Source organism: Manis pentadactyla, chromosome 7, assembly GCF_030020395.1.
Source record: "Manis pentadactyla isolate mManPen7 chromosome 7, mManPen7.hap1, whole genome shotgun sequence".
NCBI lineage: Eukaryota > Metazoa > Chordata > Mammalia > Pholidota > Manidae > Manis > Manis pentadactyla.
Genome location: NC_080025.1, coordinates 11,365,046 through 11,386,338, shown reverse-complemented (window position 1 = coordinate 11,386,338; position 21,293 = coordinate 11,365,046). Strand labels below are relative to the sequence as shown.

General features: G+C 36.9%; 1 protein-coding gene and 1 long non-coding RNA gene across 3 annotated transcripts in view; both read left to right on the top strand.

Annotated features, from left to right (window-relative positions):
* The first annotated feature begins 5,552 nt into the window (after positions 1-5,552).
* On the top strand, positions 5,553-11,437 carry MTNR1A (melatonin receptor 1A). Its single transcript, XM_036894401.2, has one exon. It carries the CDS (start codon positions 6,079-6,081, stop codon positions 6,967-6,969), a length of 891 nt encoding a protein of 296 aa, XP_036750296.2. The 5' UTR covers positions 5,553-6,078; the 3' UTR covers positions 6,970-11,437.
* Positions 11,438-14,911: 3,474 nt separating this feature from the next.
* The window catches only part of LOC118916865 (uncharacterized), a 170,810-nt gene continuing 164,428 nt past the window's right edge, over positions 14,912-21,293 (top strand). For both annotated transcript variants that reach the window (XR_005026567.2, XR_008998700.1), the window contains exon 1: positions 14,912-15,007. This is a non-coding gene — a long non-coding RNA (uncharacterized LOC118916865). The remainder of the gene's footprint in view (positions 15,008-21,293) is intronic.

Genomic DNA, 21,293 nt, shown 5'->3' with positions numbered 1-21,293 from the left:
ACTTTTGTGTATGGAGTTAGACAATAATCCAGTTTCATTCTCTTACATGTAGCTGTCCAGTTTTCCCAGCACCAGTTGTTGAAGAGGCTGTCTTTCCCCCATTGTATATTCATGACTCCTAAATCATATATTAATTGACCATATATGTGTGGGTTTATATCTGGGCTCTCTATTCTATTCCATCGATCTATGGGTCTGTTCTTGTGTCAGTACCAGATTGTTTTGATTACTGTGGCTTTGTAATAGAGCTTGAAGTTAGGGAGTGTAATCCCCCCAGCTTTATTCTTCCTTCTCAGGATTGCTTTGGCTATTTGGGGTCTTTTGTGGTTCCATATGAATTTTAGAACTGTTTGTTCTAGTTCACTGCAAAATACTGTTGCTGTTTTGATAGGGATTGCATTGAATCTGTAAATTACTTTGGGCAGGATGGCCATTTTGATAGCATTAATTCTTCCTATCTATGACCATGGGACAGATTTCCATTTATTGTTATCTTTAATTTCTCTCGAGTGTCTTGTAGTTTTCAGAGTATATGTCTTTCACCTCCTTTGTTTCATTTATTCTTAGGTATTTTATTCTTTTTCTTGCAATTGTAAATGTAGTTGTTTTCCTAATTTCTCTTTCTGCTGGTTCATTGTTAGTATATAGGAATGTGGCAGATTTCTGTGTATTAAGTTTGTATCTTGCAACTTTGCTGAATTCATTTATTAGTTCTAATAGTTGTTGGGTGGAGACTTTAGATTTTATGTGTACAATATCATGTGCAGATTTCTGTGTATTAATTTTGTATCCTGCAACTTTGCTGAATTCATTTTTTAGTTCTAATAGTTTTTTGGTGGAGACTTTAGGTTTTATGTGTACAATATCATGTCATCTACAAATAGTGACAGTTTAACTTCTTCCTTACCAATTTAGATGCCTTTTTTCTCTTTTGTGGTCTGATTGCCATGGCTGGGAGCTCCAGTACTATGTTAAATGAAAGTTGTGAGAGTGGGCATCCTTGTCTTATTCCTGATCATAGAGGAAAAGCTTTCAGCTTTTCACTATTAAGTATGATGTTGGCTGTTTTGTCATATATGGCCTTTCTTATGTTGAGCTACGTACCTTCTATACCCATTTTGTTGAATATTGTACCATCCTTGTGTTCCTAGAATAAATCCCACTTGATCATGATGGATGATCTTTTTGATGTATTATTGGATTCAGTTTGCTAATATTTTGTTAAGGATTTCTGCATCTATGTTTATCAGGGATACTGGTCTGTAATTTTCTTTTTTTGTGGGGTCTTTCACATTTTGTTTTATTTGTTTTTACCACCATCTCCTCAGGTAGATACAAAAACTGAAACCCAAAATTCATAGATAAATGATGAGTATTTCTTATCCCAGCACATGACCCAGTGTGGTACAACAGAAAGAGCATAGGAAGTAAAATCAGAGGATCCAGGCTGAGTCTTTCATATCTCCAATCCCTGTACTTGTAGTATGTTCGGGATCCAGTTACTCAGTCTCTGTAAGCAGTGTCTCCATCTGTCCATGGGATACTTATCTCCCACGAATACTAGGAGGATAAACAGATTCTGCCTATCCATCCACCCACCCATGACTCTACCCATCATTTTAAGTTATAAAATACTATACAGATAATGCTATTATTATATTATTGGTAATATGCATTCTGTGATTAGTTCTTTTAGGTTCCTTTTATTTTTTAAATGTATTTTTTTAAGTAAGTGATCGATGTGAATGGTAAATGAAATCAGTTAGAAACTGAAGATGTAGGATCTAATTCTCTTTTGTGGCATTATGAAAATTACACAAATTCTCTGATATCTCAATTTTCCCTTTTGTAATAAACATTATCTCTCCACAGCATATAGGGCTGAGATTCTGATTATTTCAATGCCCAAGCTTTTGTCTAAAATGAATCAGCTCTGGAAGCTGCAATAACTTTCTTAGACACGTATGTGACTATTCAAAAAAGTTTGACCTCACTTGTACGTACAGATGTGGAAAATTATTTCAAGCTAACAAAGTCAGTGTTTAATATAATAAAACTTCAGTCTGGTAGATTTCTCATTAGTACTGTTGGTGTTTTCTGGCTGTAGCTGTCCATGTTTGATGTTACTGATTCAAGGTAATTTTTTACTTTTAAAGACATTTTATTGATTTTCTTTTCCCTTTACATGCTTAGCCATTGTTTAGTTTTATGACTTTTTTTCTGGTTTATGTAGTACATTAGTATGAGCCCTAAATTTTTCAAATTTGCCAAAGTAATTACCAGAATTCCCTGGAAACCTTAGGACAGTAGTTTCAGAATCCTCAACATATGATTGAATTTGGATTTGATTTTTGGTGTCTCCAGTTATTCATCTCCTCATAAAGTAGAAATATGTAGCATTAAATGAATCACAGATAAGATAGAGCATATTTTTGCTAGATTTCAGAATCATTTTTCTCTTGGCATTTTGAAAGTTAACCAAAGATAAAATGGTCCTAAGTTAAACCCCATGTTTTTAGTTCCTGCTGACGTTTGAAGGTTCTGTTTTTTTTAAAAATACCTTCCTTACAGAGTATGTCCCTTGGAAGTCATTTGCTGTCTCCATAGTCTCTGAAGCTTGTTCTGCTTGTTCTTCATTTGCGTCTTTTAAAAACAATAACTAGAATATCTGAGATAAATAGTAGGCTCTCTACAAGGTGCCTTGACTTTCCCCCTTTTTCCTGAGGAATTTTAAGTTGCCTAGCTGACAGAAGTGCCCATTTAAGACAAATATTTATTGTATGCCTACAGAATAAAAACATGAATGGTCAGCAAACTCTTGTTGGTTTGTCAAAATGCAAGACCCTATGCTAAGCTTGTGTAAAACATGGTTCCTGCTGTCAAAGAGATTACTTTCACTCATAGCATTTTTTAAATTGTTCTTTTATTTTCAAATAGAAGTAAGGCAGGAAGTACAAAGATATAAGACAAGATGTTGATGTGGCCGAAAAAATTTCAAGAGAGAAATGTGAAAGTTAGTTGGGTGCCATATTTCACTTACAATATGGGGTTCTGTTGACCAGAATGAATGTTTACTTTGCATTTTGTAGTTCGTGTCTTTGATCTGTGAGACTGTTAGTGGTTTCTTCCTGTTGCTGGAATAGCACCTCTAACTGTCCTCCCTTCTTCTCATCACCTTTTTTTTTGTATGAAAGTATCACTGATACACAATCTTATATTGGTTTCAAGTGTATGACACAGTGGTTCAATAGTTACCCATGTTATTAAATCCTCACCCCCTCTAGTGTGGCTACTATCTATCAACGTAGAAAAATATCACAGAATCATTGACTGTATTCTCCATGCTGGACTACCATCCCCGTGACCAGCTTATATGCCCTCATCACCTCTTTATAATTTTCTGTTCTAATACCAGGTCCATGCCTGCCAAGGCTGTAAGCCAAAGTCTGGCCAGAGGGCCCAGTTTCTAACCCTCAAGTTTTTCCAACCCTAGGAAATCTTCTTAGGGAAATGCACTGAGCAACTTAAGAAAGAAACAACATTGTTGCCATCTTGCACTTACTGCTTTTATGATTTCCTCCCGTTTAACTCCATATTGCTCAGTTTTTCCCCATCTGTAAAGGGTAGGAATTACCCTGGGTGACCAATAATACACCCCTCAGTCTGTGATTCTTCCACGGGAAGCACTAGAACTAAACCCAGCAGAGAAGGACCGGTTGGCCATTAACAGAAATTACTGTAAACATCAGAACGTGTTGTCTGCTCATTGTATAGAGTCGTGGATGTCTGTAAAAGTGGGCCGACTGTGATCTCTGGAGTTACACAGCACTGAGAGGGAACACACGGCTTTATAATGTGTATAATTATAATTCAGTTGTTCGGTTACTCTTACCTGGTGCGATTCTTAAATGAAAAAAAAATGTCATTCCTCCTGCCCCCTCTCATAACACACCCCACTCCACACACGAGGCATTGTGATAAAGTTTCCAGCTGAGTTGCCTGATAGCCACATCTGCACAGAGGCTATGGCTTAATTTTTTTTTTTTCTCCAAACACATAGAAAATGGGATTAGTTCAAAGACAACTAAACTAAAGATTTACGTAATGTAATGACTTGAACAGCAAAGAAACAATTGCCGTAAACCAAATGGAGCAGAAGATTAAAGCTGTGGAAAAAACCCATGACACCGTTTATGATCTTATTTTTAAGATCTTTTAAAAATAAATCTTTATCAGGTCAGTTTGTCATCATGACATTCTGGGTAAAAATGTACCATTTGGATGACAATTTGTAGCAGAATTTCATATATTATACATATTTTTTAAGTATTAAACATTCAAGTCAAAAATTTATTTAAATATGCCCACTTTGGAATTTAAATATTTCATTGGGAATTGAAACAGATCTGTGATGAAAATAAATCTGCTTTTATTGCTTTTATTTTTTTGGCCTCGTATAACCAATTTTCAAAGACATTGTTTTTATGACAGTTTATCTGAAATCCCTACTTCAATGACAAAATCTTGCCTTTTTTTTTTGTCATGGCTGCTGTTTTGCTTCACTTCTTTATGATGGTTTTTCCAGGGGAATTAGATTAATCAGATAGGAACTTCCAAGTACAAAGGCTATTTTATTTCAGATGTTGGGAGATGATCATTTAATTCTTGAAGCATTTGAGTAAAAGTCTCAAGTGGGTACTATTCAGGATACAAATGCAAGGAAGACATATCCTCAGGGTATTTCAAAATATAGGCAAGCCAAATCTGCAGATGAATATCCTCCCCACCTCTGTCCGGCTCACTTCCCTGCTGCCTCTTCTGTTCATACTCTCGTACCTGAGCTCCCTATTTTAATTTTGTTCATTTGTTTTTCTAAGATCAAGGTCTAGATCCCTGTCCGTTCACTCCTGTGCCCCCAGCACCTGTTATTTGCACTTAATCATTTTCATTCAATGGAATTTCTTATAATCTAAATTAAAGATTGTATAAGTAAATAATTTAGGAGCCTTCAAAAGAGGAAGCTTTTCCATGTGGTTGGGCAAATAAGCAAAGGCTTTGGGCATTTCTGTTAAAAATGAATCTGGAGAAAAATAGGCGGCATTTTAAAAATTAGAGAGAGGAGCCATTCCTGGCAGAAGGACTAGGAAGGAACAAAGGCAGGTGAGTCACAAAAGTAAAAAACGTACTTGTAGAACATCTCATAAAATGACCAGGGTTCTTTTTATTTATTTTTTAATGTGTTGTTACTATATTTAGAAAATTATCACTTAAGCTGAGTATTTAGGGTGTAATTTTGTACCTTAAATTCTTTATAAAATCTGAGAGAATTTCTGCCTTTTCCTTTGGGTTGCAGAGGGAAAGTTGTAGAATATGAACAACATGCATCAAGTACATACCACATGGCAGATGCTGTGCAGCACCTGACAGATTCCCTCAATGTATCCTCATTAAACACCTGTGAAGAAGGGACTCCTTATCCCCCCATCTTCTAGGAGAGGAACTTAAACCTCAGGTTCCCCAGCTGGACAGCTAGTAAGGGGTGAAGCCAATATTCTAACCCCTTTTCTTTTAACCATTATGCTTTGGACAAGGTTCCATTACTCGCCAAGATCAGGAATTAGAGGCCCGTTTGAGAACCATTGAAGAACCAGAGAGGGACAGAAGGCCTGGAACTTAGGGAAGACATGGCTGGCTTGAGAAATGACAGGACATGAGGTTTCTCAGGTAACATAGAAGATTCTAGAACAAACGATGTGATGTACGTATAATGACCTCAAGTTTTTTTAAAGCACAAGAGAAACCAAACAGTTTGAAAGACAATCATTTTGAACATGAACATGGCTTGTTTGGGGAACATGGGAATTTGTAAACAGTAGAATTGATTTGACAAGGGCAACATTGGGCTCACTTCCTGGTGAAAATGGCCTCCACTTCATTTATAATATGGCCGGAGTCGTGATGTCAGGTCATCTGAGTTCCAGAGACAGCTCTTTTTTTTAAATAACTGAATGAAAACAAATGCAATCCCTGTAAAACTGGCAATAACCTATAGTTTCTGAGCCTTCCCCTTTAGGAAATATGTTTGTGGTGAGCCTCGCCATTGCAGACCTGGTGGTGGCTGTTTATCCATACCCCTTAGTGCCAACATCTATTTTTAACAATGGATGGAACCTGGGATATCTGCACTGCCAAATCAGTGCCTTCCTGATGGGCTTGAGTGTCATCGGCTCAGTATTCAGTATCACGGGCATTGCCATTAACCACTACGGCTACATCAGCCACAGCCTCATGTACGATAAGCTGTACAGTAACAAGAATTCCCTCTGCTGCGTGTTCCTGATATGGATATTGACCCTGGTGGCAATCGTGCCCAACGTGCATACCAGGACCCTGCAGTATGACCCGAGGATCTCTTCCTGTACGTTTGTACGGTCTGTCAGTTCAGCATACGCCATAGCTGTGGTGGCTTTCGATTTCGTAGTTCCTATGACCATCGCCATCTTCTGTTGCCTAAGAATATGGATCCTGGTTTTAATTTTAATGGATCCTATTTTAATTTTGTTCATTTGTTTTTGGAGGGTAAAACCTGACAAACCCAAAGTGAAACCACAAAACTTCAGGAATTTCATCACCATGTTTGTGGTTTTCGTACTTTTTGCCATTTGTTGGGCTCCTCTAAACTGTGTTGGTCTCGCTGTGGCCTCAGATCCCTACCAGCGTGGTACCCGGGATCCCAGATGGCTGTTTGTGGCCAGTTACTACATGGCGTATTTCAACAGCTGTCTCAGTGCAATTATATACGGACTTCTGAACCAAAATTTCAGGAAGGAATACAAAAGAATTATAGTCTCACTCTGTACAGTCAAGATGTCCTTTGTGGATAGTTCTAATGATGTAGTGTGTAGGGTTAAGTGCAGACCCTCTCTATTAATGACCACCCATAACCTAATAAAGGTGGACTCTGTTTAAAAAGCAAAGCCTTACTGGCAAGATATGCATACTGCTCAAGGTCTTACAAATTTTCCTGTTTGCTTCCCTTTTGACGCATGTCTGGAAAAACAGCATAGCAGAGAAAGCATATGCTTTTAAGAGGTTGGCTCTTAATGTACTATCTGAACTAATGTACTGTCAGCCTTCTGAACAAGTCTCTAATTCTTCTTCTTAGGAGAAATACAGAACATGTAGAGAGTTATATGTTGATTGAAGAATATGGTTCAGGGATGGGGGTGGGATAATATTAAATGAAAATGCTGAATGTATTTAAGTGGAGAAAGAGTGTGCAAACTCTTACTGCAAATGAGTGCCACAGAAGTAGTAATTGCTTTTTCCCTCCGTTTTTTGGAGATTCCTAATAGGGAAGCAAATGATATATCTTATTTATAAATGGGTAAATGGAACAAAAAGATAAAATGGGATGATTGATTCTTACACAGTGAAAGGCTGAAAACAGATAAGTGAATAACTGAACAGCAGCAACCATCACTGCAGTGCTGTCTCTGGTCCTGATCATAAAGGTTTGCCACTCAAAGCTCACCCCTTCAGCTCAGTACTATTAAGTCATCCAATGAGTTAAGTTAAAAATGGCAAAGAATCAAAGGGCTATAGATCCTTAAAATGCTGCATGTGTTCTACATTGATAATCTTCTTGGACAATATAGTAAATGCCTAAACCAGGTAGTTTTTCTTTTGTGGATATCTCAAAGCAACATTCTTTAATAGTTCATCTCAGCATTTGATTGCCCCAGTAGTACTGAAAGTCTAGGAGAAGAAAAAAAAATTAATAGGTAAACTATGGTTTCCTAAACTAGGGCTCTAGTTTGCTCCAAATAGCTATGTGGGACTACAGGGAGGTTTGCTGCATGGAGTGCTTTCACAGGAAACCAGAGGCAGGTTTCTTGTAGTTTAAAGGTCTGCAACCAAAACGATTTCATGCTAGATGAGTTGGTGATTTGCAACTATATACATAAGACAGAAAGTGATGTGGATTTGCTGATATGTCTATATCTAGATCATCAGAATCTCCTTGGGAAGTTCCAGATCAATTATTTTAAAAGGTTCCTCAGATAGTTCTTTTCATCAAGCCTGTTTGGGAAACGCTAAATTGTGGTTTGTTGTGGTGATGGTGTGTGTGTGTGTGTGTGTGTGTGTGTGTGTGTGTGTTATCTCTATTAGTTTACCCATCAAGTCATTTATGTGTAAAAGTTCTAGTCAGAACCAACATTAAATGGTAGGTAATTTTGAAGCGAACATTCCAAATTTCAGATAGCTGAACCTTGAAAGAAATTGACCATGTTAACTGAACATTTTGAAATGTATTACACTTTTTTCTTGATGCTGGGAATGAATTACTATGTTAACTGTGTATAGTATGATTCCTTTGCTATCAAATTTTATGTAACTTACACAATAGCAAAAATACTGAAAAAATTGTCTGCTGAGTATCTCACCTGATAATCATGTGTGTAACTTTAAAGTTTTGAAATATGTTGCTTCACTATTATTGGGATATTAGCTAGGTAAAATATTGACAGAGGGAAAGCAACTCACAAAGATCACGTCAAAGACCCAATTTCCTCTAACGGAATCTCATTGTAGATGACTTGTAAGCATTCAAGATACTGTCACTGGTTTCCTCACTGTAATATTGATAAGTAAGAACTCTTAGCAAAGTATGTCTTTTCCTCCTGTAAAACTCAAATACGTAAATCAATTGTGCCTGATTCTAGAGTGTACAGATTACTTTGTCGACTAAAAGATTAACCTCTTTCAAGTACTAGATTACTGTTTATCAAATGACTGCTGCATAGTACACACTGGTGTGTGGGCCATCACTGGAGATGTGCTGTGCTGTTGAAGGAAGCAAACTTTTTTGTGAAATCTGCTAAGTTGTGTTAATGAGCTGTAAACTTCTGTTAAACATCTTTAATCTATCAGAATTACTTACTAACCAATGTAATAATTTTTGCTAGCCTTCCCTCTGTATATCGAGTGCTAGTGGTGATGTGAAGGTTGGAAATGAAAAGAAAGAACATTTTGAGAGGCACACTGACAAATTTTATGAATATTTGTACTTGTCTATAGCTTCGATTTCACTGCCTAGTCTGGAGGCTTTGTGAGGCTGAGAACAGTACCTGTGTTTTACTGGGGAAAACTGCTTTGTTTTCAAAAGCACTCAGTGGAATCTGAGACTGGATAGACAAAATCTACACAAGACCATTGATTTAGAATAAGGATAGTACGATGTGTATCTTTGTCTTTTCTAAAATGGATTGCTAGAATCATGTGCAATTGCTAGCATTACCTGATTTAAGTACCTATACTAATATCCAGTTGGAGTGGATAGACCAAAAAATTTGGTCATTCTACTTTTTAAATAATTTAAATATTACCACAGAAGGGCTTGTCTTAATTGTAGTATCTTATGGAAAATTTAAATGTTGAATTGTTTCTTGCCCCCAGTGAATGTCACTGTTAAACAAATATTATTGTATTTCTTATACCTGTGGGAAAATATTGTTTGGGACATACTGCCTATACCTCATTTTGTAAGCTTCATAATCACACAAAATATGATTATTTTTGTTGTAAACTAAAGAGTTAATAGATACTATAGGTTGAGGGGGGAGGATTAATTACAGTTTGTCTACTCTATTGCATGTTTCATTACCAAATATTTAGAATGAAAATTTAGAGAAGACATGAAAGTGATTTTAATTGTGTTCAAAATTTATGTTGCTGACAAGTGAAGACTTTTTTAGCAAAGATCTTTTGGAACACCAAAGATGGAATGTAAACTACATTTATAAAATATGGGGAAAGGCCAAAATTAAGAGGTATTGAATCAAAATCTTGGCATATATATAATGTAACCATAACAGATGGTTAAAAAAAAATCAGTAACACGCTAAATGGGTACCAAGAGATTCTCTGCTTGGAATTATGTTTAGAGGGGTGTGATATAAGCAATCGTGCCAAGTTCCTGAAATGTTGGGACATGAGCCAGTTGGGGTCAGCCTAGGCTTGTCTACCAGCCTAAGGACAGTGGCGCCAAGTGTGTAGTCACCTTGTTTTAAAGTGATGAAGGGAAACTTAAATTCAACTATGAGACATCAATCATAAAGCAATTTATAATGACGTTAGAATCATAACCCTTAATCATATTTTGTAGTATTTATCATCTCTAGAACAGAAACATTTCAAATTAATAAAAGCAATTATTTAGGAATGCTTTTGCTGTTAAAGAGTTTAACATGAGAATAAGTGTGTATGGTTGTTTAATGTACAGGTGCATACTGTACATTTTAGTCACTTGGCTGCTTTTTTTCCATCTTTAATGTTGATTATTTTGAGAATATGAAGAGCCTACACAGCTTTGAAGAGTAAAAGGATTGTTTAGATGTTGTTAGTAATAATGAAATACACGTTATTGCTAGGAAACAATACCTTTGTTAGGAGGACACGTTTGTGTGTTCAGATTATAGGAGATCTATGAATAACATGCCCATTTCAAAACCAACTGATGATTGTTGCCTTTAGATATTAGATACTGATCCTGTCTTTTCTGGGGGTGATCTGGTGCTCTAATATCTGATTGAACTGTTACTTTGCAGTGAGCAATGTAAGTGTATCTGGTTAATTAGCATAAAATGGAGAAGATAGTTTCATTTGGAATAAAAAAATGAATTGCACTTTCTATTTCCATGATCAGCATTCAGCAAATCATTAAAAATTCTTGAGCATTGGTGCTACTTAGAGAGCTAAGTCTTCATTGACTCTGTGACCACTGAGCTAGATAATAAATGTTGGTTTAGACAATTCAAAATAGTTACATACAAGATATTAACCTGACTTCTGACATTGTTTTATACTTGTAACAATTTTCTTGCAGTATGGATATAAATTTGAATAAAGTTTATGAAGTCTGCTTATTCAAAAGACATTTTTTTTTAATTTTGAAAATATAGCCCATGAGGTAACACACTTCATGTTTTTGCTTTTGTTCACCCATGTTTGTACTTTGTTTCTGCTGAGGATGAACTACGTTGATAGCCTTGCTTGTAGATATTTTTTCTAATAAAAGTTCTGTATGTGTGTACATGCATGTATATGTATATATGTAAAGATGATTTCGTATCACTAATTTCAAGGTGGTTAGTTTGTTTTTCCTATTATCTGGTGGGAATTAAATAAAAGTTGGTTAAGGGTGGAGGGTGGTTTGATAATTACTTAAGATATGTACCTGTTTGTGGACTGTAGGCCTGTTTTTTTTATTTTGGCATTTTTCTTGGCAAAATTTAAATTACTCAGTCGTTTATATGTGTTCATATAGCATATCTTTATACATTGTTACCCATCGTGGAAGGGAACTTAATTCAATTGAGCATTATTTGCTGGAGCTTGATACATGCACCCAAGAAGCTGTATTCTTTCTCCGTGTAAAGTTATTGCACTATTGAAAATAGTTTTTTAAGCCAGAAAACATTATATCTTGGTCAGTATACATGCATAGGATAGATTTCTATATTTCTTCTTGCAATTTCTTGGGGCAGTGGGGGAGACAGCTTATATTCTTTACCTTTGCATGACCATTTCATAGACTCCTTGAAGGGACCTTAGAGGCCATGTTCACACAATCCTCTCATTTTACAGATGAAAATGAGATTCATTAAAAATTAATTGGCAAGACAATGATCTACAAAGAGGTAAGAGCTGAGACTGAACCATGAACTGCCAAATTCACTAAACCTTTAGGTAATATTGAGCATCTGCTGTTTTCCAGAAACATGCAAGGAGGTAGAGCTAAAGTGACAAACACAGTATTTGCTCTCCAGAGGGACTGCCACGTGGTAGGAAAGGTGTGCTAACACGCAATTAAAAGGCAGCGTGGCTGCTACCTTCATAAAAAGAAACAATTAGATGAACATACACACCACCTCTTACCAAGCAGTCTTCTCTTCCAAAAGCTCAAAACTGAATCTAACTTAACTAGAAATTCCCAGGAAATACAGGTAACAGGAGCACATGCTAACATCACAGGAGAAATCAGTGAAATCCAAACCTTTCCCAAACCTAGAGGATCCAGAAAATACTTTTTCTAATAAATATTTGAAGGAAAAAAAGATGTAGGGGGAACCCAAAGTTGAAAAGAGGCTTATGAGGCAGGTCAGCCACTCATAATTAATGGATTTGTTTGAAACAAACTATAATTTTAAACTATTTAATACAAAGTTAAAATCTAAACACTACTAAATATTAAAGGATTAATTGGTTTTTTAAGGGTGTGATGATGGTCTTTTCAGTTAAAACAAAGTGTCATTTAGAGATGTAATGAAGAATTTACACACAAAATAATATGATTTGCTTTACAGAAATTAAGAGATGAGTTGGTGGGTGGGTTCATCCAAGGAAACAAGATTTACCTTGAGTTGTTTATTTTGTACAGGGGTAATGAGTTCAAGGCAGCATTCTGTAGCTATTCCTCACTTAACGACTTGTTAACTCCATCTGAAAATCCTGCTACTACTTGAAAAGTCACTTGAAAAAAAAATTCTAATAATTTTGATGGGAAAAATTAATGTATTCCACCCCCACCCAAGATAACCAAGATTGTTAAAGGATTCATGTTCATCAAGAGTATTAAGTGACTCTAGATCCAAATGTGTTTATCCATTCATTTACCAATCTTGGAAATGCTTCAGATTTATTAGTGTATCACTTACAATTGTATTTTTGTGACTGATGACTGCACTTTGCCTCTCATCCCACAGTAATGAAATCATTACAACTTGGGTTGTCAGTTTCTCAAGAAGATTTTATTGCTTAAACAACCAGCACAGTTTTAAAATAAGAGCTTAATGATTTTTTCAAAATCTTTTCAAGAAGTTTTTTAGTTCCCTTCTTAGATTTATATGTATGTGCTTATTAGTTCCCACAAACTAATCTTAATAGGAACTCTTTAAAAATGTAACAGAATTTATTATATTCTTTTTACCCTCTCCGGAAGTAGGTAAAGATACACTAATCAGTTTTATCAGGACTTGCATCACATTCACACAACCTAGTATCATTAAACATATGGGCAAATGAGGGACCCTTGAGGTGGGGGTTCTTCTCTACAGAACATGAGTCATCTTCCCATGGCTGAGTTCTGCATAGGGCTCTTAGTCTGGGTATAAAAATCTGCTCTCAAATATAGAACTGGCGGCAACTTCCACCAGGGGTTAAAAGTAAATGCAGATTTCCATGTGAATAAGACCCCAGCACAGAAAATCAAACTAAAATGAACCTCTGAGAATCAACAGTTGCTCATTATAGGCAATTTTTATAGGTCCTCTACAATTCTTCAGATATGATACATACACTTGCTGTTTTCTTTCAGTTTCTTTCTTGTTCATTAGCTGTAATAGCCACTTGAAAACTTCACATTGGAGGCATAACTTTCTCAAGACTTCAGTTTTTGTAGCTGCTCTGTGCTGTGCACTGGAAGGGGTTATTGATGGAAGGGAAGGTACTGGTGAATGCAATATATCAGGGGTTAAGAAATGGGGGGCAATAGTGAATATAAGGAATACAGAGTAGGATCACTGATGCTGGAGCAATTAGTAATTTGGAGAAAGACAAAAGTTAAACACCAATTAGAAGCTAACTGTAAAAGCCCAGGGGTTCCCCTTGGCAGATCTAGACCATCACCTCTTAGCTGGAAGGCTGAAAAAGGTTTAGGATTAGGCTCAGGAATTAATTATAAGAGCAGTAGGGCTTCAGAGGAGGTAGATTATCAGCTTCAATAGCTCTGCTATGCCACGGTCAGGACTCTGATTCAGAAGGAGTGGGACATTGAAAAAAGGATGGGGAATTCTAGGTCATTGCACTTAAAAATGTTGAAATCTTCACTGTATCAACTATTTATTGCTGTGGGAGCAATACCCGTAAGTGTACAGGATTAAAGCACCCACACTTTTGAACGCACAGTTTCTGTGAGTCAGTAATCCTGGTCTTTGGCTGGTCTGGTCAAAGCTGGGTCTTTGGGTTCAGGTCTCTCCAGTGACTGCAATTAGGTGTCAACAGAGGGTGTGGTCACCCCAAGTCTTCTGTGCTCATTCACACGGTTGTTGGCCAGATTTGCCTTCTATGGGCTGTTTGAACTGAGGCCTCAGTTCCTCATTATCTCTTGTCTGGAGGCAGCTTCCAGTTACATGTGCATTTTCCATGGAGCAGGTCCCAGGAGGGGGAGCAAGCCAATAGAATCAGAGAGGAGTGGGTGCACCAGAGGGAAGTCACTGTCTTTTATAATCTCATCTCCAAAATGACATCCATCACTTTTTCTGTATTCTCTTTATTAGAAGCAAGTCACTGGGGTCAGCCAACATACAAAGTAGGTGATTACACAATCCCAGGGGCTGGGGGATCATTGGAAGCCAGTTAGCAGCTGCCTGATATAAAAGGTCTAAGTACATACACCTCTGAAAACCTTAGGAAAGGCTTCATATGTCACAAAAGTGACTAAGTTTTCAAAGAATAAAATTTTCTTTTCTTAACCAGATCACACAGTTTTGCAATTTCCTAATTTAAAATGAAACACGTTTCAAACATTTATTAGCAAGAATTCTTAGAAGGGAATTTTTTCTTGGTTTGCATTCTTATTGGCTTATCTGTTTTTATTCCACCAATATGAGCACACATGGTTTTTAAACTCTTTTATTATAAGCAGAACAGGCTGAATTATGAGTCTTATCAGAAAAGAGCCCTCCTGAAGCACAGAGCAGCACATAAGATCTTTTACTTTGTAACCTTAGCAACCACGGGTAATACAGTAATTCCCCTTTATCCGCGGCTTCTGAGCGGCTTCAGCTACCTGCGGCCAAGCGCAGCCTAGAAGCGGACGAGCCTCCTCCTGACGTAGCAGCGTCAGAGGGTCTGTGGTCGCCTAGTGATACGTCACAACGCTGCGTCATACACGTCTCCTCCTCACGTGGGCATTTCATCATCTCACAGCATCAGGAGAGGAAGGGTGAGTACCTTACATTAAAATTTTTTAAACGAGAGAGAGAGAGACCACAGTCACATAACGTTTATTGCACTATGCTGTTATAATGGTTCTGTTTTATTGTTATTTAATGCTGTTAATCTCTTACTGTGCCTAAATAACAAATTAAACTTTATCATGGGTACGTATGTGTAGGAAAAAACTGTGTGTCAACTGTGTGGTACCTCCGTGGTTTCAGGCATCCACCTGGGGGGCCTTAGAAAGTATCCCCTGTGGGTAAGTGGGGATTACTATACTCAGAGCGTTTCTTAATGGCTTTAAATTCCTACAGCAGTTTTGGAGTAGGGTGGATACTATTATCACAAGAAAGCCTGCATACGTTCAAGGTGTTGGAAGGAAAATTTCTAACAGAAGACTTTTCTTATAAGAGCTTCTGAAGAGCCCTTAGATCTGTGTGAGCCATTAGGGTACTTACATACTGAATTGTGAGATTCTTACCTTTAAACGGAGTAATGCCTTGACTGAGATTATCATTTATCTTACTTCATTTTTTTCCCCCCATCTCACTAGCAATGAGGTTTAGTTGAAAAAGCACTGGGCCGGGAGTCAGACAACTTGGGATGTAATTGTGCATGAATTTAGGTTTGGATCCGCAGTATGTCAGGACCAGTGCTGCCTTCTGTTAATTCTGTGTTAATTCAGATAACATATGAAAAAGCATTTCAACACTTCAAAGGGTTCAAATATGAAGGAGCATTATTATTGTTTCTAACTTTAAAATCACCTTTCCTTCACTGAATTAAACATATTTAGCATATTTTTTCTGATAGGAAATGTTATATCAATTTTTCTATTTATAGAAAATATTTCTTTAAAAAAATCTTATTCTAACTGAACTTTCATTGTATGATACTTTGTTCTGCAAAAAAAAAAACAAAAACCAGGCCACTATTTTAACTAAATAGGCCATTATTTATTTAATCATCATTGCTTAGCCCTTCCAAAGTCCCAGAGTCTGAAGCTCCTTTTCTTTTTTTAACAGAGCATAAATAGCCTTAGAACTTTGACATAAAATGGTGACTCTGTCCCGACCTTACAGTCATCTAGAGAGGAACGTCTTGGTAGAAGAAGTATGTAGAAGTGTCAATAAATACATAAGAGACCCCAAGCATGTGCCTAAGGACTCAAAGCCAAGCTAATGCCTCAAGGAGACCCTTGGCAATCCCTGGGCACAGAGTCCAATTTCCAAGCTCCTGTTGCTGTCTCCATCCCTCATCCTCCTCTAGGGACCTGGCAGGCTTCCCAGGCATCATAAACAGATGAGCACACAGACAAGAAAAAGAAGGAGCAGGAATGAGGAAGTAACTTGTAGAGTGGATGTCCGACCTCATTTATGATCTTAGGAGCTGATCTGGGGAAGAAAATGGGTAGGGCTTCCCTTGGGCATGGAACAAGGAGCAACTGACGGCAGAAGCCTTAGGACTTGACTGCACGTAGGTTATCACCCAAAGTTAAAGGTCAGTGTCACAAGGGGCAATTTGCTGAGTGCTGGGCATTTTTAGTAAGCACTTTATGAATAAAGTAGTGACTCTGACCCATCTATTGTCACTTACTTCTCACAGCAACCCTATGAGGTAGGTACTCTTTTTTACCCCATTTTACCCATAAGGAAGTTGAGACCCAGAAAGTTTAAGTAACTTGCACAGGGTCACACAACTACTAAGTGATGGAGCAGGTATTGCAACTAAGTAGTTACATTTCTGAGTGCCTGCCGTTATTCTACTATTTTGCATAAAAATCAGTGCCTAGAACTCCGTTTGGTATCAGTGTCATACTCAAGAAGGCATTCTTCTATGCATTATGAGAGAATGACCCTTAGATGGAAAGGTGGCTTATAAAGGCACTGAGCCTTTTTTGGACCATTGATCAAATATTTAGTGACATAGGTAGTGAATATATTATGAAGTCTCAAAAGAAGGATGCATTCTTGCATGGAGCAGGATTTCAATCTGAGTAAGGTTATTCTATGAAGATCATGTCCAAGTAGATGAAAGGAGAGAGTTCTAAATTTTAAATAATAATTAAGCAACCGATTAAGTACATGAAGTAAAGTTACTCTGCTCCAGAATGTAGGTCACAGTTAGTTCAATAACTTGTGATTTTGCTGATCTATTGAGCCTTTCAGAATCTCATCATTCCACTATGTTCATTTGACCACGAATGAGACTGTTCTTACCCCCAGTGTCTCATAACTGATTAGGGGCAGCAAGGTTTTAATAAACTACAATTCATAGAGATTTGAACTAAAAGTTATGGATTACTGAAGAATATGAATAGGAATTTGTTTGCTGGAAAACTGGGGCAGAGGGCAGTGGCAAGAAACCTACTCTCAATTGTCTTAGCCCCTTACCTATCAGAGTGGCACTCCCATCACCCAACCAAACTCTATAAATAACAAAATATTGTTAAGATTTTACTTAAAGCCTTCTGGTTTCAGTTTCCAATAGAAGTAATCAATAGAACAGCAATGAAAATGTGGAGCTTTATCCTAAAAAAAAGGCTTCCTCTAAATCTTGGAATCCCATTTTAAGAGATCAATATGGTGGTTTTTTCGTTAGTTTCTTTACATACTTTGGAACATGATAGAACATAAAATAAATTGGGAAGGTAATTACTGGAGAGTCTTATTTCACCATCAAATCACATATCCATTCTGTACATTCCCTTGTTGGGTGAGCACGTGCTCCTCTTTGATTCCCACTGCTTCCTCCAGCCACATCCAACTCACCATGCTATGATTTCTAACCTATACAGTCAGTAATGCTCTAAAGCAGGCCACATTAATATTGAGAAAGAGGGTATCACCTGAGGTAACGATGGGCTTAAAGAATAAGTTGCAGCTGGAGAGGTCAGCCACTCCTTCAAAAGACACTGACATCCATTTCTTACTGCCATGTGCTGCCAAGGGTAAAAAGAAACATAGTGTTTGATCCCAATCCTCCCAGCTTTTCATCTTTTTAATATAATTAACATTCAGGAACCATATAAAACAGCAAGGTGAAGTGTCCACGTGTAGTATCTTTGGAGACAGTTTCTTTAAAGAGGTAATTAAGCTAAAATGGGGTCGTTCAGGTGGGCCCCAGCTCACAAGATTAGGAGTTCTTAAGAAGAGGAGATTAGAGCACGGACACACAGGCAGTGAAGACAAAGAGAGAAGGTGGCCATATGTAAGCCTAGGAGAGAGTTCTGAGATGAAATCAACCCTGTCCTCACCTTGATCTGGACTTCCAGCCCCAGAACTGTGAGAAAATGCATTTCTGTTGTGTAAACCGTCCACTCTGTGTTATTTGTTAAAGCAGCCCCAGGAAACCAATACACATGAGTGCTCTTGTCAAGAGGTGTTCTCTGTGTTAGCAAAGAGAATATTGGGAACCTGGGTGGTCAGGGAAAGGTCACATAGGAAGTAGGCCTTGCACTGGTCCTTGAAGAGTAAATAAGCTGACCTGGGAGAGAGTTCAGAAAGGAAAGACAGTCTAACAAGACCCAGTGGCAAGTTGGGTTAGTAGGTCAGCAAAAAGCCCGGAATAGTTAACAGGGGAGTCAGAAGAACAGACTAAGTGGATGGATTGAAGGTTAGAAGAGGTCTGTACATATTTCCCAAAAGGAAAATTTAGAAGTATTCAACTCATAGTCAACAGTATTATTTTCTTTATTTGGAAGTCAGTTTATACCATTCTTTAGAGAACATAATACAGCAATGTCAGCCTGGCTTTCTCTGGGATATGTATCAAATAGGACATTTTCTCCTAATAATCAATATGATTTCCTTCCCAGGTGCTTTCAAAGTATTTTATCATAATATCCAGCTGCAGTTATTTCTGTAACTAAAATTTCAAGAGTCAGTCTTCTGGGCTTCTTATGAAATAAAGTAAATTGACCATAAATAATCTAACTATTAGAAAAGAAGGTTAGGCAAGCTTAAAAAAGTAACCTCCTTAAATGGTGTTTTTTCTTCTTAAACCATAAACATGAAGCCCAGGAGACAGGTAATGTAAATAATGTTGAACTTATTAGTGCTCCAGTATCTGAGCCAGTTTGACCATGCCCTGGAGTTACACTTACACCATTTCTGTTCTTCCCTACCATTTATGCTTTTTTTTTTTTTATGTTCCTTTGAACACTAGAGGTTCCTTATGTGACTAAGGAGGCAAAAAGAAAAAAATCCTATCATCTTATAACTCAGAGATTGTAAGACTGGCTACTTACAATCTTATATATAATCTTATAACTCAGAGACTGTAAAATCACTACAACTTGTAAACATTTCTGTTCCATAGCCATAGTCCTCATAATATCTTTGGAAATTGGTGCTTTTAAAACCTGAGGCATAGAGAAGTTAAGTAACTCGTCAAAGTTACTCTCTGTTATGTGGCTTTTCCTCTTCATTAAATAGTCTGTCCCCTTCTTTCTCTGTTCTATAATTCTGAAACACCTTGAGATAATGTTGGACTTTTTTGATTGGTCAACCAATCAAAATTTAAGAAATTTCCTAAATTTCTTCTTACGTAAATTTTTTTTTTCTGTTATAAAAAACACACAACTATTTTATGGTGCTATATGACATACATATAGAAAAATGTATAAAACATACAGCATATGAATTAATGTAAAATAACCATCCATGTAAACATCTTGGGAGCCACTTCTGTGACCTTCCTATTTACAGAGTCCTCCCTCCTCCAGAGGAAACCACTCTCCTCACCTTTACCGTAATCACTTCCTCACTCTGCATTATGCTTTAACCACCCTAAAAACAGAGTTTAGTTTTTCTTGTTTTAAAATATTATTTAAATGGCATTTTATTGTTTTTCCTTTGCATTTTCTTTTTTTCCCCTCAACATTATGCCTTCTAAGATTTATCTTAGTGTGTGTGTCTGTATATTCTGTTGTATGAATATAACACAATATATTTATCAACTGTAGTGCAGACAGACTTGTGGTTTGTGTGTTCAGTTTGGAGCAATTGCAAAAAGAAAGAATGCTGTTAAAAACGTCCCTGCATATGTATTCAGATGCACAAATTCAGATACCTGATTCTCTAGTGTATATTTCCAGGAGTGGAACAGTTGGTAAGTCAGTTTCATGAGATAATGACAAACTGTTTTCACAAGACATGTATATGTCCACATTCTTCCAGCAGTGTATGAGGGTTCCCATTGGTCCACAGCCTTTCTTATACTTAGTGTTGAATTTTTGGCTACCTGGAGGGAGTTTAATGGCATCCCATTATGGTTTTAGCTTTGCATATTCTTGACTAATAATAAGATTGGGCATCTTTTAAAATACTCACTGGCAATTGAGATGTTTTTATTAGTGAAATGCCTGTTCAAGTGTTTGCCTCATTTTTTGAATGGGTCACCTGCCTTTTCTTATTGATTTGTAGGAGTTGTTTATTAATTATGGATAAGCGACCTTTGTCAGTTACATTTGTGGCAATTATTATCTCCAACTTTTGCCTTTGTATTCTCTTTATACTGTGAACAGATGTTCTTAACTGAGTTAAAATTATCAATTTTTTTCCTTTGTGGTTAGTAATGTTTTGTTAAAAAAAAATTCCCTCCTCTGAGGTTATAAAGATAACCTCTTATATTATTTTTATTTTGTATTTAGCAACTTTACATTTCCCTATCGCATTTAGTATAAAGTAAGGGTCCAATTTCTTTTTTTCATATGGATGCCTGCCTGTCATAGCGTCAGTTACTCTTTTTTACCCTTCTTGCCTTCCTTTTTTTCCCCTTCTTTTTTGTCAGTACCTTTGTCATAAACCAACTGTTCTCATGGTGTTCAAGTGTGAGTCTGGGATCTCAGTTCTTGTCTTGTGCCCACCCTACACTGTGTTAATTATTGTACTTCATAGTCTTGATAGTTGGTGGAGATACTTTTTTCTACTTTGTTCTTCTTCAAGATTATCTTGGTAATTCCTGGCTCTTTGTAAAGAATAAACTTGTCAATTCCCCCCTAGCTCCTGCCTCCCACTTCTCCTCCCCACCAAAAAAACATTGCAATTTTAATTAAATTTTAGTTACAACTGTACACAATCTACATATTTACAATACTGAGTTTTTAAGTCCACAAATAAGGTAGGTCTTTTAATTTGTTAAATCTTTAATGTCACTCAAAGTATCATTTCCCTTGCACATATTTTATTAGATTATTTCCAATCATTTACCTTTTTGGGCTGCTGTTGAATTTGTGTCTTTTTAACATTTAATTTTCTTACTGTTGTGCTTCATAATGAAATTAAAATAGA

Coding starts and splice junctions, on each gene's coding strand:
- MTNR1A (XM_036894401.2), top strand. CDS start 6,079: ATGTTTGTGGTGAGCCTCGCCATTGCAGACCTGGTGGTGGCTGTTTAT.